Source organism: Eriocheir sinensis, chromosome 25 (genome assembly GCF_024679095.1).
Source record: "Eriocheir sinensis breed Jianghai 21 chromosome 25, ASM2467909v1, whole genome shotgun sequence".
NCBI lineage: Eukaryota > Metazoa > Arthropoda > Malacostraca > Decapoda > Varunidae > Eriocheir > Eriocheir sinensis.
Window position 1 is genome coordinate 18359587 of NC_066533.1, and position 12122 is coordinate 18371708.

The following is a 12122-nucleotide window of genomic DNA, read 5'->3' on the forward strand; positions in this document are numbered from 1 at the left end:
TGGCAGTGATTGTGGAAGGGTAGGAGCGGTAGTGGTGGGAGTGGTGCATGTGTCTAGCAAAGAGTCATATATCACGGGAGTCACTATAAATAAAAGTCGCCTGCGCCACTACCGAGCTGGGGCCGTTCATGAGACCCCTCAAGAGACCCCTCGGCACTACAGACAGCATCGAAAAAAATAAGAAATAAAAAAGCTGGAAAAGGAAGGGAAGGAATGGGGATAATGAAAAGGAGGAATTGAGAAGATTTACGTTTAGTGGTAGTTGTATTGTTATTATTATTTTTATTATTATCATTATTATTATTATATGTAGTAGTAGTAGTTGTTGTTGTATAAATCATCTCTGTCCTCTTCCACTTCCTCTTCTTACTCCTGTTCCTATTCCTCCTCTTCATCGTCATCATTTTCCTCCGCCTCTTCATCACCATCATCATCATCATCATCATCATTGTCATCGTCAGACTGAAAACCAATTATTTCCTGCCGACCGGAGGCACCAAAATAGACCCGTCCTAGAATCGATTCCAGACGAGACTCATTTTTTTCCTTCCTCCTCCTCCTCCTCTCTTCTCTTCTCCTCTTTTCCTCCTCCTGTTCCCCTTCGTTCCCATCCTCCTCGCTTCCCCCTAGTTCCCATCTTCCTTCTTATTTTGTTGCTTTCTTAGACCCACCTCCTCTTCTTCCTCTTCTCCTCCTCCTCCTGTTCCTCTTCGTTCCCATCCTCCTCGCTTTCCCCTTCCCATCCCATCTTCCTTCATATTTTGCTGCTTTCCTAGACCCTCCTCCTCTTCTTCCTCTCCTCCTCCTCCTCCTGTTCCCCTTCGTTCCCATCCTCCTCGCTTTCCCCTTCCCATCCCATCTTCATAACCTGTTGCTTTCTTAGACCCAAAAAAAACTCTAACTCTGATTATCTTTCTTCTGGCCCAACAGGAAGGATTCTGAAGGAGGGTGACGTGGACAGGAAATGGAGCCGTCGTTTCCTCGACTTTACGCCCTTATAAGTCCTGTTTGGAGGGGGAAAAGGGAAGGAGGAAAGACCGGAATCCACCCACCATGTCTCTACCCCACTACCACGCTACCCTGGACGTCCACAGCCTCAGTGACCGCTCTAGGGGAAGGCTTTTGGGGGCTTCGGCGATGGGCTTACACCTTCACTAAGACCTTACAGGCTTGCCACTATGGGTCTCAGGCTAAGCTCCACCACCACCACCACCACTACTACAGTCACCCCCGTCGTTAGACAAGGTTAGTTACTTTACGTTTTGGGAAGGGAGTCTAGAGTGGCATTTTAGGTGTAGTAGTATTTGTAGGAGTAGGAGGAGAAGGACGAGTATCAGTAGTAGTATTAAATGTAGTAGTTATTATATTTTGTGCTTGTTTTGTTGTTATTTGTTGCTGTTGTTATTTATGAAGCAAGCGAGACACGTCCTAACGAACTTCCATAATTATTAGCCCGTCTGATGGCGCCAGCTGATAAGGCCTTGATGAGAGAGAGAGAGAGAGAGAGAGAGAGAGAGAGAGAGAGAGAGAGAGAGAGAGAGAGAGAGAGAGAGATCAGCCAGTTTGATGACCTAAGCCCCGAGTAACAAGACCCTCCAACGATCGCACGAAAGAGAGACACAGAGAGAATGGGAATCAGGGAGAGACAGTGAGAACGGGAAACAGTGAGGGAGAGAGACAGTGAGTAAGGGGGGGATGCTGCTAAACCTGAGAGACAAAGAAACTGGAAATCAATTGGAGCATTCTTAAGATAAAATAAGGAAGTGTTGAGGTAAAGGAGTCATCGGGGGTAAAGAAATAAAGACGTAAAGTAAAGAAATCTAAAGAGTATCGTTGTAAGGAAGTTGGAGGTAAAGGAGTTATCGGGGGTAAAGAAATAAAGACGTAAAGCAGAGAAATATAAAGAGTATCGTTGTAAGGAAGTCTGGAGGTAAAGGAGTTGTCGGGGGTAAAGGAATCCAGGGGTAAAGGAAAGAAATATAAAGAGGATCGAACACCAGATTGGGCCACCATATAGTTTGAAGAGGATCGATAGGGTATAGAAAAGATACATTAAAACACCTGAAAACAACAAAGTATCCCATCAAATGAATATCAACATCAAAGACAGGTCACATTATTACCCCAACCCGTCACAGAAAACAGAAACGAGCACCCATCAACACAGGAAGACCATCACGTGAAGAATTTACTACTGGCTTTAATAAACAATAAATGACACGTAACGGCTGACGGGATTCTCTATAAACGCGGCCTCATCACTATCACCAGTATCAGCAGCATCTGGGAGCGTTCACCATCACCATAACCATCACCCTATCACGCTGTCACCCTCTACTGCTACTACCGCTTCATATTCCGGCGACTCAGCATGAGGGGACGACGTAGAGGCCCATCCCGAGGGTACCGCGCCGCACAGATTGCCAGTGATGGAGTGAAGGGCTGTGTAGGATGGGAAGACACGTCGTTGAGGCTCGCAGGCGTGATGGGGTGTCTGTCACGGTGCTACGACGGTATTGACTCACAGAACGGGAAAGGTCAGCGGCGTATGACTCGGGTTGGACGTTGGGTATGATTGGGGCCACGACAATGCTGGCTTATAAGAGAAAGAATAACCGCAAATGACTCCTATTGAACGATTGAGGAATTCACTTAAGCAGCCCTAGCCGAGGCATCCTATTACCTAACCTAACTTATCCTAACCCAGAAAATAACCGCAAGTCATTCCTATTGCAGGACTCGCTAAATGGAGCCTTAGCCGTGGTCATATATAGCCTAACTTAACCTAACAAAGCCATCTTAACCCTATCCAACATCCAAACCACAGACCTACATCCTCCACCTACTCAAGACAGCCCCAAGCCTTGAAACAAACGTAAGGACTCCCTAGACTCAAAGGAGGCCATTAAAACCCTGCCCTAGGCCCTCATACCCTCGGAGAAACCATGATGACGCAGAGACATATAAGTAGGGTCCACAGTACGGCGCCACGTTGGAAAAAAAATCATCGACGGAAGTAAAAATAAAGAAATACATGAATGGGAATGTCTTGAGGAAGGAAGGAACGCCACCAACCATTATTCCTATCGTTACTAACCCTTACTCCTTCATAGACACATAATTAGGAGTCCACAGCCTGACCTCACGTTTGAAAGATCATCAACGGAATAAGAATAAAGAGAAACATGAATGGGAATGTCTTGAGGAAGGAGAGAGCGACCCAGCAGCCCTCGCTCATACCGTTCCTAACCCTCACCCCTCCATAGATGAGAAGGGGTCCACAGCCTGGTGCCACGTTGGAAAGATCATCAGCGGAATAGGAATAAAGAGAAACTAGAGTGGAAATGGCTTGAGGAAGGAGAGATAGAGCCAGCAACCCTCGCTCCTACCCTCTCTAACCCTCACCCCTACATAGACACTTAATAAGGGGTCCACAATCTGTCCCCAACGTTGGAAAGATCATCAACGGAATAGGAATAAAGAGAAACTAGAGTGGAAATGGCTTGAGGAAGGAGAGATAGAGCCAGCAACCCTCGCTCCTACCCTCTCTAACCCTCACCCCTACATAGACACTTAATAAGGGGTCCACAATCTGTCCCCACGTTGGAAAGATCATCGTCGGAATAAGAATAAAGAGAAACATGAATAGGAATGGCTTGAGGAAGGAGAGACAGAGAGCCAGCAATCCCCTTATTCCCACCGTTACTGAATCTTGCTCCTACATAAGGGTCAGCCACTAAAAATGAAATACGCGCTCAATAAATGTGTGGAGGAAGGGGAAAAATGGTTTAGAGGATAATAAAAAGACTTTGGGAGGAGAAATGAAAGCGACCTCACTAATCACGGAGACTCGACCACCACCATCACCACCACCACCAATACCACCGCCATCACCACCACCACCACCACCACCACCACCACCACCACCACCACTCAAGTATATTAATTAACCCAGTTTGCCACGTTTAAAAAAGTTCCCCGTTCAGGCCGTCACCTCAGGGTCCTCATTAGTGTTATAACTAGGATCCCATCGTAGAGAAGATGCGTTTATGGTGTCTCTCCGCTGCTACTGAAAGGGTCTTAATTAGTGATCATTATTAGCTACGTAAAATGATCACGTTGGCAAGAGTGATTAACGAGGGGCTGGGGCGAGATTGGTGTATCCTTTCCGAAATTCAATGATCATAATTAGTCTCCAGGTCTAAATTTGCGAAGGTTATTGGAAGAGCTAATGAAGGATGAGAAAAATAGTGTGCGCTCGCCTGATTGCTTCGTTGAGGCCCCGGCACATAATTATTACATGTCAGGCTTTTCCGCGGGTGATTTAGATAAGGTGGAAATTGACCTACAGCTTAACGGTGAATTGAGAACGAGTACAGATCACTTTATCATCCGTTATGTGAAAAAAAGTCAGTTCGAGGTTAAGTTTTACCATGAAGGGAAATAATTACACGTCAACCTTTTCCGCGGGTGATTTAGATAAGGCAGTAATTGATCTGTAGCTTAACGATGAATTGGAAGCGAGTACAGATCACTTTTATCATCCGTTATGTGAAAAAAAGTCAGTTCGAGGTTAAGTTTTACCATGAAGGGAAATAATTACACGTCAACCTTTTCCGCGGGTGATTTAGATAAGGTGGAAATTGACCTACAGCTTAACGGTGAACTGAGAACGAGTACAGATCACTTTATCATCCGTTATGTGAAAAAAAGTCAGTTCGAGGTTAAGTTTTACCATGAAGGGAAATAATTACACGTCAACCTTTTCCATGAGTGATTTAGATAAGGCAGTAATCGATCTGTAGCTTAACGATGAATTGGGAACGAGTACAGGTCACTTTTATTATTCGTTATGTGAAAAAAGTCAGTTCGAGGTTAAGTTTTACCATGAAGGGAAATAATTACACGTCAACCTTTTCCGCGGGTGATTTAGATAAGGCAGTAATTGTCCTGTAGCTTAACGATGAATTAGAAACGAGAACACGTTACTTTAGGGTCCGTTAGGGAGCCGAAGGTGTGAAAATATAAGTTCGAGGTTAGGATTTATTAAGAAAGGGAGGATGGTTAACTTCACAAAAAAGATCAAATCGGATTGCTTACGTCATGTCAGGTCAGGCTTTTCATTGCATTACATATACACTGGCAGCTTAATGACGCTGTAAAATGCAAACATCAAACCTCGCTAGCGCTGTCCCTGTAAACAATTGACAGTAGATACGGTAGGTTAGTAGTTAGGTTAGTTCATAGTACGTAAGGGCGGGTACTTACTGAGGTGGTTGGTGGGCGTGGCGCGTCTGTCATAATCCTCCAATAACTTGTCCAGCACGCCGAGGTAGTTCACTTTGTCACACTCTCTGGAACAAGGGAAAAAGAGCACGTCAGCACACCCGGCGCCTCCTGTTGCCCTCTTTACAGCCGCTACTTCCCGCTGACCCCTCCCTGCTATGGCCCAGATTTTTTTTTATTTATTCTTTTATTCCATGTGTGTGTGTGTGTGTGTGTGTGTGTGTGTGTGTGTGTGTGTGTGTGTGTCCTGTGCTACCTTCAGATCATCGTAGGACCACCTTATCCCATATTGGTTTGATTTTATTCTTTTCTTTACTTTCCGTTCTTCATCTACTTTCTTTCACCTCCAAGACTTATTTTTTCTACCCTTTTCCACTTCTTTATATCCTTTTCTTTCTTTTCTTTCATCCCAAAAGTACTTTTCAACTTCTTTCTTTTTCTATTCCTTTCTTTCCTCTTTTTACCTCCAAGACTTATTTTTCTACCCTCTCCAACATCTTTCTTTTCTTTTCCTTCTTCCTTCATACCCCAAACGTCTTTTTTTACCCTTTCCATCTTTCTTTCCCTTCGTTAACCTTCATGACCTCTCTGTTTACCCTCTACAACCTATTCCTTTCCCTCTCTTCCTTCCTCAACCCCCAACAGCCCCTTTCCTACCCTTTCCTCCACGGTCGAAGTACCAGAGTAATGTCTTCAGCGTCTAGGACCTCAACGGTGAAGGGAACACAAGAAGAGGATCTCGGGATTACGATCTTCGGGGGAAACTTTCCTAGATTCGAGGCTTTATGGAGTGGCACTGAAGACCTTGTGGTTATGGTGTCATCACGGCCGATACGAGGAGAAGGAGGAGGAGGAGGAGGAGGAGGAGGAGGAGGAGGTGTCAGGTTTAGGGAGAGAAGAAAGAAGGACGAGAGGATTTAGAGAGGAATGGTTATGAAAGAGGAGGAGGAGGAGCAGGAGGAAGAGAAAGAGGAGGACAAAATCTAGAACGATCGAAGAGGTAGACTCGTAAAAAGGAGGAGAAAGAAATGGCGGAATAGCTTAGAAAATGATGGAGATGAGAGGAAAGGAGAAGGATGAAGAGAAAGAAAGAAGAGTAGGAAAGACTGAACAAAGGAATGAAGAAAAGAGGAAAAGAAGGGGAAGAAAAAAAACACAAGAGTAAGATTATAAGCTAGCCTGAAGACAACACAGAAGGGAAAGGAAGAGAAGGGAAGGGAAGGGAGGGAAGGGTAGGAAGGGATGAGGAGTCTGTTATGTGATTAGGAAGGAACGTGAGGACAAGACTTAAGGGGAAGGAGGAGGAGGAGGAGGAGGAGGAGGACCACGAGGGGAAGGGAAGGGAAAGGAAGGGGAGGAAGGGAACAGTAGATTTAGCACGGAAGGCGAAGAGAAGGGGAGACAACAGTAGAATCAGGAGTGAGTAGGAGAAATGAGGATACTTAGAGGAGAGAGAAGAAGAGAGAGAATGTTGGTAGAAGCAAAGGAGGAGAGTAAGAGAAGGAGAAAAAGAGGAATACTTTTAACTACTCTAAAAAAAGAAAAGGAAAGTAAGAAGAGGAGGAGGAGGAGGAGGAGGAGGGAAAGAGGAAAGAGCAATACTGCCTTGATGATAAGAAATAATGGGAAAATAAGAAAAGGAGGAAAAGGAGGAAGGAAAGGGAGGGAAGAGATATGTTTAGAAGAGAATTGGAGTGATAGATAGATAGATGTGTTTGTGTGTGTGTGTGTGTGTGTGTGTGTCAGGAATTCTTTTGATCAACGGCTACGAGGCAACGCTTTCGGCCACCTCCTTCCTCCTTCCTTCCTTCCTTCCTCTCCTCCTAAATCTCTTCCTTCGCTCCTCCGTCTCTCTCACTTCCTCTCTTCCTTCCTCCCCCTCCTCCTCCTCCTCCTCCCTCCCTCCCTCTGTTTGTCACGTTTTCTTTCTCACACTTTTACCTCACTGTCTTTTCTTTACGTTAATTTTAATATTATATCTAAATCATTATGTGGAAGAGTATTAGCTATGATATTTACTGATGATGATGATGGTAATGATTATATGGTTTAATTTTATGTTTGAATGGATGGTTATGACTTTGATGATAATAGTAATGATGATGGTTATGATTCCGGCCTTAATGAGGGTGACATGTACATAATTACACGTTAGGCAGGTAGGGAAAAGTTAATTAAAACGATATATATATATTCATTCACGCCTGGCACATCACTGCACCAGGTGGATACAATAATTACATAACCTCATAATTTTAACAGTGGATTATTTCTCTTAAACTGTTTACCTGAGTTATCACCCCAAACTCTGACTACCTGCGCAATTTACGATCATGCAAGCTAATTATTCCTGGGCCTCCCAATCCTCAGCGCTCACCTGTACTGCATGAATGTGAAGATTATTAGAGATTCTGGTAATTATAATAGGTGACTGCGTATGTGTGAGATAGATAGATAGATAGATAGTTAGATAGATAGATAGATAGATGCATACATATATACATACATACATAGAGACAGTGATAGAAAAAAAATGTTAGTAATCCAGTATTTTCCTTTCCTTTCCTTTCTCTCTTTATTCTCTCTCTAACAAGTGAAATATATTGGTGTGAAAGCTTTAATGTTTCTTTCACGTGAGTCAAAGTAATATAGCACATCAGGCCACTAAAATAAATAGCAATAATAGTAATAAAGTAAGAAAATAAGAATAATATTTAAATAAAACGTTTATCAAAAAGCGCAATCCCTAACGTTGAGCTTGTTACCGCAATACTAAAAAAACGTCAAGTATTTGTTATTTTTTCCGGTTTTTTTGTAAAGAAACCATGAAAAAAGTGTTATTCTCCCCCCCCCCCCCCCACACACACACACACCCACACACACACACACACACACACACACTGCTGCCATGCATAAAGTACCAGATAGAGTCCGGAATTAAAACCAAAAATATATTCGCGGGTTGCAAATGAGGGATCAGTTTTTAGTAGCATCACAAGCGTCGACGGGCAAACGTTTGTGGTCTGTTTACAATCGCCACACGGATGTCCCGCAAAACATCACGTGTCGAGGGCGTGAATATGATGAGGGAAATGAAATACACACATGAGCATTGTGTTTCTGAGGCTTTGTTTTGAATTAGGGCAGTACACACACACACACACACACACACACACACACACACACACACACACACACACACACACACACACACACACACACCCACACCCACACCTTTCTTTACACCATCTAGGTCACTCGTGGCGCTAAAAATGGACGAACGAGGAAAATAGTTGACCTCAAACCCTACAAAGACTGACCATAAAGAAGGGAGGAAAAAAGAGAGGAAAATATAGAAGAAAAAATAGTTGGAAAATAAAGGAGGATAACAGTTGGAGGAAATTCAAGAAGGGGATGAAAATAAAGAGAGGAGGAAGAAAAGGTGGGAAATAGTTGGCCTTAGACCCTTCAAAGACCGTCCAGAAAGAGGGGACTTACACCTTAAGCCAACGGGAATAACAGGTAATTTAAAGCGGGAAAATATTGTGAAAGGATATATTTTTACGTGAAAACAATTAAGTAGCAGAGAGCGTTTTTCAATCTGGTTAAAAATATGTCTTTATAGTTATTCATCCTCATAGGGCTGTTAAATGATTAAAATCTCGATTATAATCACGGGATGTGTGCAGCGAGGCGTTTTAACGTTGCATAAAAGTATATATCATTACGCCAGAACTGTTTTTAAATGCGGAGCGAGGCGGGAACAAGAACCATCCTGGAAAAAGTGGAAAAAAAGTGTAATTGAAAAGTCGTGTTGAGCTGATGAAAAAAAGGGAATGGTTTAATTGAATATTCTCACGCTTTAAAAATAAGTGTATCCAGGTGACTTATTAATAGAAAAAAGAGGAAAAAATGTATAGTATAGGAACAAGGAAAGAAAAAGAAGTGTAATTGAAAAGTCGTGTTAAGCTGATGAAAAAAAGTGAATGGTTTAATTGAGTATTCGCATGCTTTGAAAATAAGTGGATCCAGGTGACATGATATTAGAAAAAGGAGGGAGAAAATGTGTAGTAGAGGAACAAGGAAAGAAAAGATGAAAGTGTGATTGAAAAGTCGTGTTAAGCTGATGAAAAAAAGTGAATGGTTTAATTGAGTATTCCCACGCTTTTAAAAATAAGTGGATCCAGGTGACATGATATTAAAAAAGGAGGGAGAAAAAGTTTAGTATAGGAACAAGGAAAGAAGAGTGTGATTGAAAAGCCGTGTTAAGCTGATGAAAAAGTGAATGGTTTAATTGAGTATTCCGACGCTTTTAAAAATAAGTGGATCCAGGTGACATGATATTAAAAAAGGAGGGAGAAAAAGTTTAGTATTGGAACAAGGAAAGAAGAGTGTGATTGAAAAGTCGTGTCAAGCTGATGAAAAAGTGAATGGTTTAATTGAGTATTCCGACGCTTTTAAAAATAAGTGAATCCAGGTGACATAATGTTAGAAAAAGGAGGGAGAAAAAGTTTAGTATAGGAACAAGGAAAGAAGAGTGTGATTGAAAAGCCGTGTTAAGCTGATGAAAAAAGTGAATGGATCCAGGTGACGTAATGAGAGGAAAAGGATGGAGAAAAAATATATAGTAGAATTACAAGGGAACAAAACCCATCCAGGAAAAAAAGGAAAAAAAAGTGTAATTGAAAAGGCGTGTAAGGCTGTTGAAAAGAGTGAATGGTTTAATTGAATATTCTCTCACTTTAAAAATTGGTAACATAATAAAATAAAAAGAAAAAAAAGTATCGTTGAGGGTTGTGTAATAATAATAATAATAATAATAATAATAATAATAATAATAATAATAATAAAGAATTGAGTCATGGAAAATTAATTAGGAGTTTGAATATTCTTATGCTTTAAAAATTAGTGGATATAGGTGACATAGTAATAATAAAAGAAAAGAAAAATTATATAGCCAAACAGTCACGTAAGATTGATAGCGTTGATTCGTGGGAGACTAATATAATAAAAAAAGTTACCATGAATACAATTACCGAGGAAATAACCGAGTAAATGTGCACCGAGGTTATGGTATGAAAAAAAAGAGGAAAAAAATATAAAGTTTCCGCGTTGTTGACAGGTTTGTTACGCGTTGGTTGAGTGCAGACAGGTGTGTGTGTGTGTGTGTGTGTGTGTGTGTGTGTGTGTGTGTGTGTGTGTGTGTGTGTGTGTGTGTGTGTGTGTGTGTGTGTTGGTATGTAGGTGAGGCTCTGATGATGATGATGATGGTAAGAATGACGATGCCAAAAGCGATATTGTTGATAGTGAAGATGAAAGTGTTCGTAATTTTGAGATATAAAATTTAATAGTCGGTAAAATTCATATAAGAAAATGACGATGGTAATGATGATGGAGATGACGATGATGAAACTGTCCGTGATTTGGGAGGTATAAAATTTAGTAGTTCGTAAAAATTATATAAGAAAAAGATAGTAGAGGAAAAATATATATTGCCGTGTGGTGTTTGTGTGTAGGAGCAAATAGGTGATGTTGATTGGAATAACGACGATGATGAAGATGATAACGCTGAAAATGTTCGTGATTTGGGAGGCATAAAATTTAGTAGTTCGTAAAATTCATATATAAAAAAATAGTTGAGAAAAAATATATATTGCCGTGTGGTGTTTGCGTGTAGGAGCAAATAGGTGATGTTGATTGGAATAACGACGATGATGAAGATGATAATGCTGAAAATGTTCATGATTTGGGAGGTATAAAATTTAGTCGTCTGTAAAATTCATATAAAAAAATTGAGTTCAGGGAAAAAAATGTATTCGCGTGTGTTGTTTGCGTGTAGGAGCAAATAGGTGATGTTGATTGCAATAACGACGACGATGAATTTTCTTCCTTTTCCTTTTTTCGTTGCCTCTTATTTTCCTTCCCCTTCCCTCGGCGTTTTAAGTTTATTTCCTCTTGCTTTTCTTTCTCCTCTTCTTATTTTAATCTCTTTATACATCTCTTTCTTTTCCTTTTCAATCATCTTCGTCTAATTGATATTGCTGAAAATGTTCGTGATTTGGGAGGTATAAAATTTAGTCGTCTGTAAAATTCATATAAAAAAAATTGAGTTCAGGGAAAAAAATGTATTCGCGTGTGTTGTTTGCGTGTAAGACCAAACAGAATGGCGTTTTGTGTTCACGTGTCCCTAGAGAGAAAGGCTTCCAAATTAACTGATTCTTTGCATATTCATCAACAAGGTATAAAAGGTCCATCAATATTCAATTAACTGTTTGTTCCTCTCTCTTTCTCTGTGTGTGTGTGTGTGTGTGTGTGTGTGTGTGTGTGTGTGTGTGTGTGTGTGTGTGTGTGTGTGTGTGTGTTTTACTTTCACTTTTCCAGGTAGACAATCAAGGTGTGGACAATGTTATCTGTGTTGTGTGTGTGTGTGTGTGTGTGTGTGTGTGTGTGTGTGTGTGTGTGTGTGTGTGCGTGCGTGTGTGCGTGGAGGGAGACAAATAGAGACAGAGTGACTAGAAAAATTTATCGTCATTGATTAAAGTGGTCGGTGAAGCGAAGTTTGGAAGAAGGGAACGACAAAGGAAAGAAAATGAAAGAGGAAAAAAAAAACGCATCGACGCCTTTCCAAAACATATAGAGACGAAAGGAAATACACAAACTGGAACAAGTGAAATGGAGAGGGCGAGAGAAACACAGAGATACGAAATTGTGAAGGAAACCGACGCGTGACAGTGTAAGGAAAAAATACACTCACACACATAGAAAAAAAAGGACACATTCTGGCACTAACAAACATTCGCGTAACTTCATAACGAAAGGACGTTTCTCACTTCGTT

At 41.3% G+C, this 12122-nt stretch overlaps 1 protein-coding gene across 1 annotated transcript in view; it reads right to left on the minus strand.

The window, feature by feature from the left end:
• LOC127003641 (glycine receptor subunit beta-type 4-like) overlaps positions 1–5616 on the minus strand; it is a 214634-nt gene extending 209018 nt beyond the window's left edge. The window contains exons 1-2 of the mRNA XM_050870551.1: positions 5603–5616; positions 5269–5354 (exon numbers count right to left, since the gene is read on the minus strand). Of these exons, the coding sequence (XP_050726508.1) occupies positions 5269–5354; positions 5603–5616 (100 nt within the window). The remainder of the gene's footprint in view (positions 1–5268; positions 5355–5602) is intronic.
• Positions 5617–12122: the final 6506 nt, after the last annotated feature.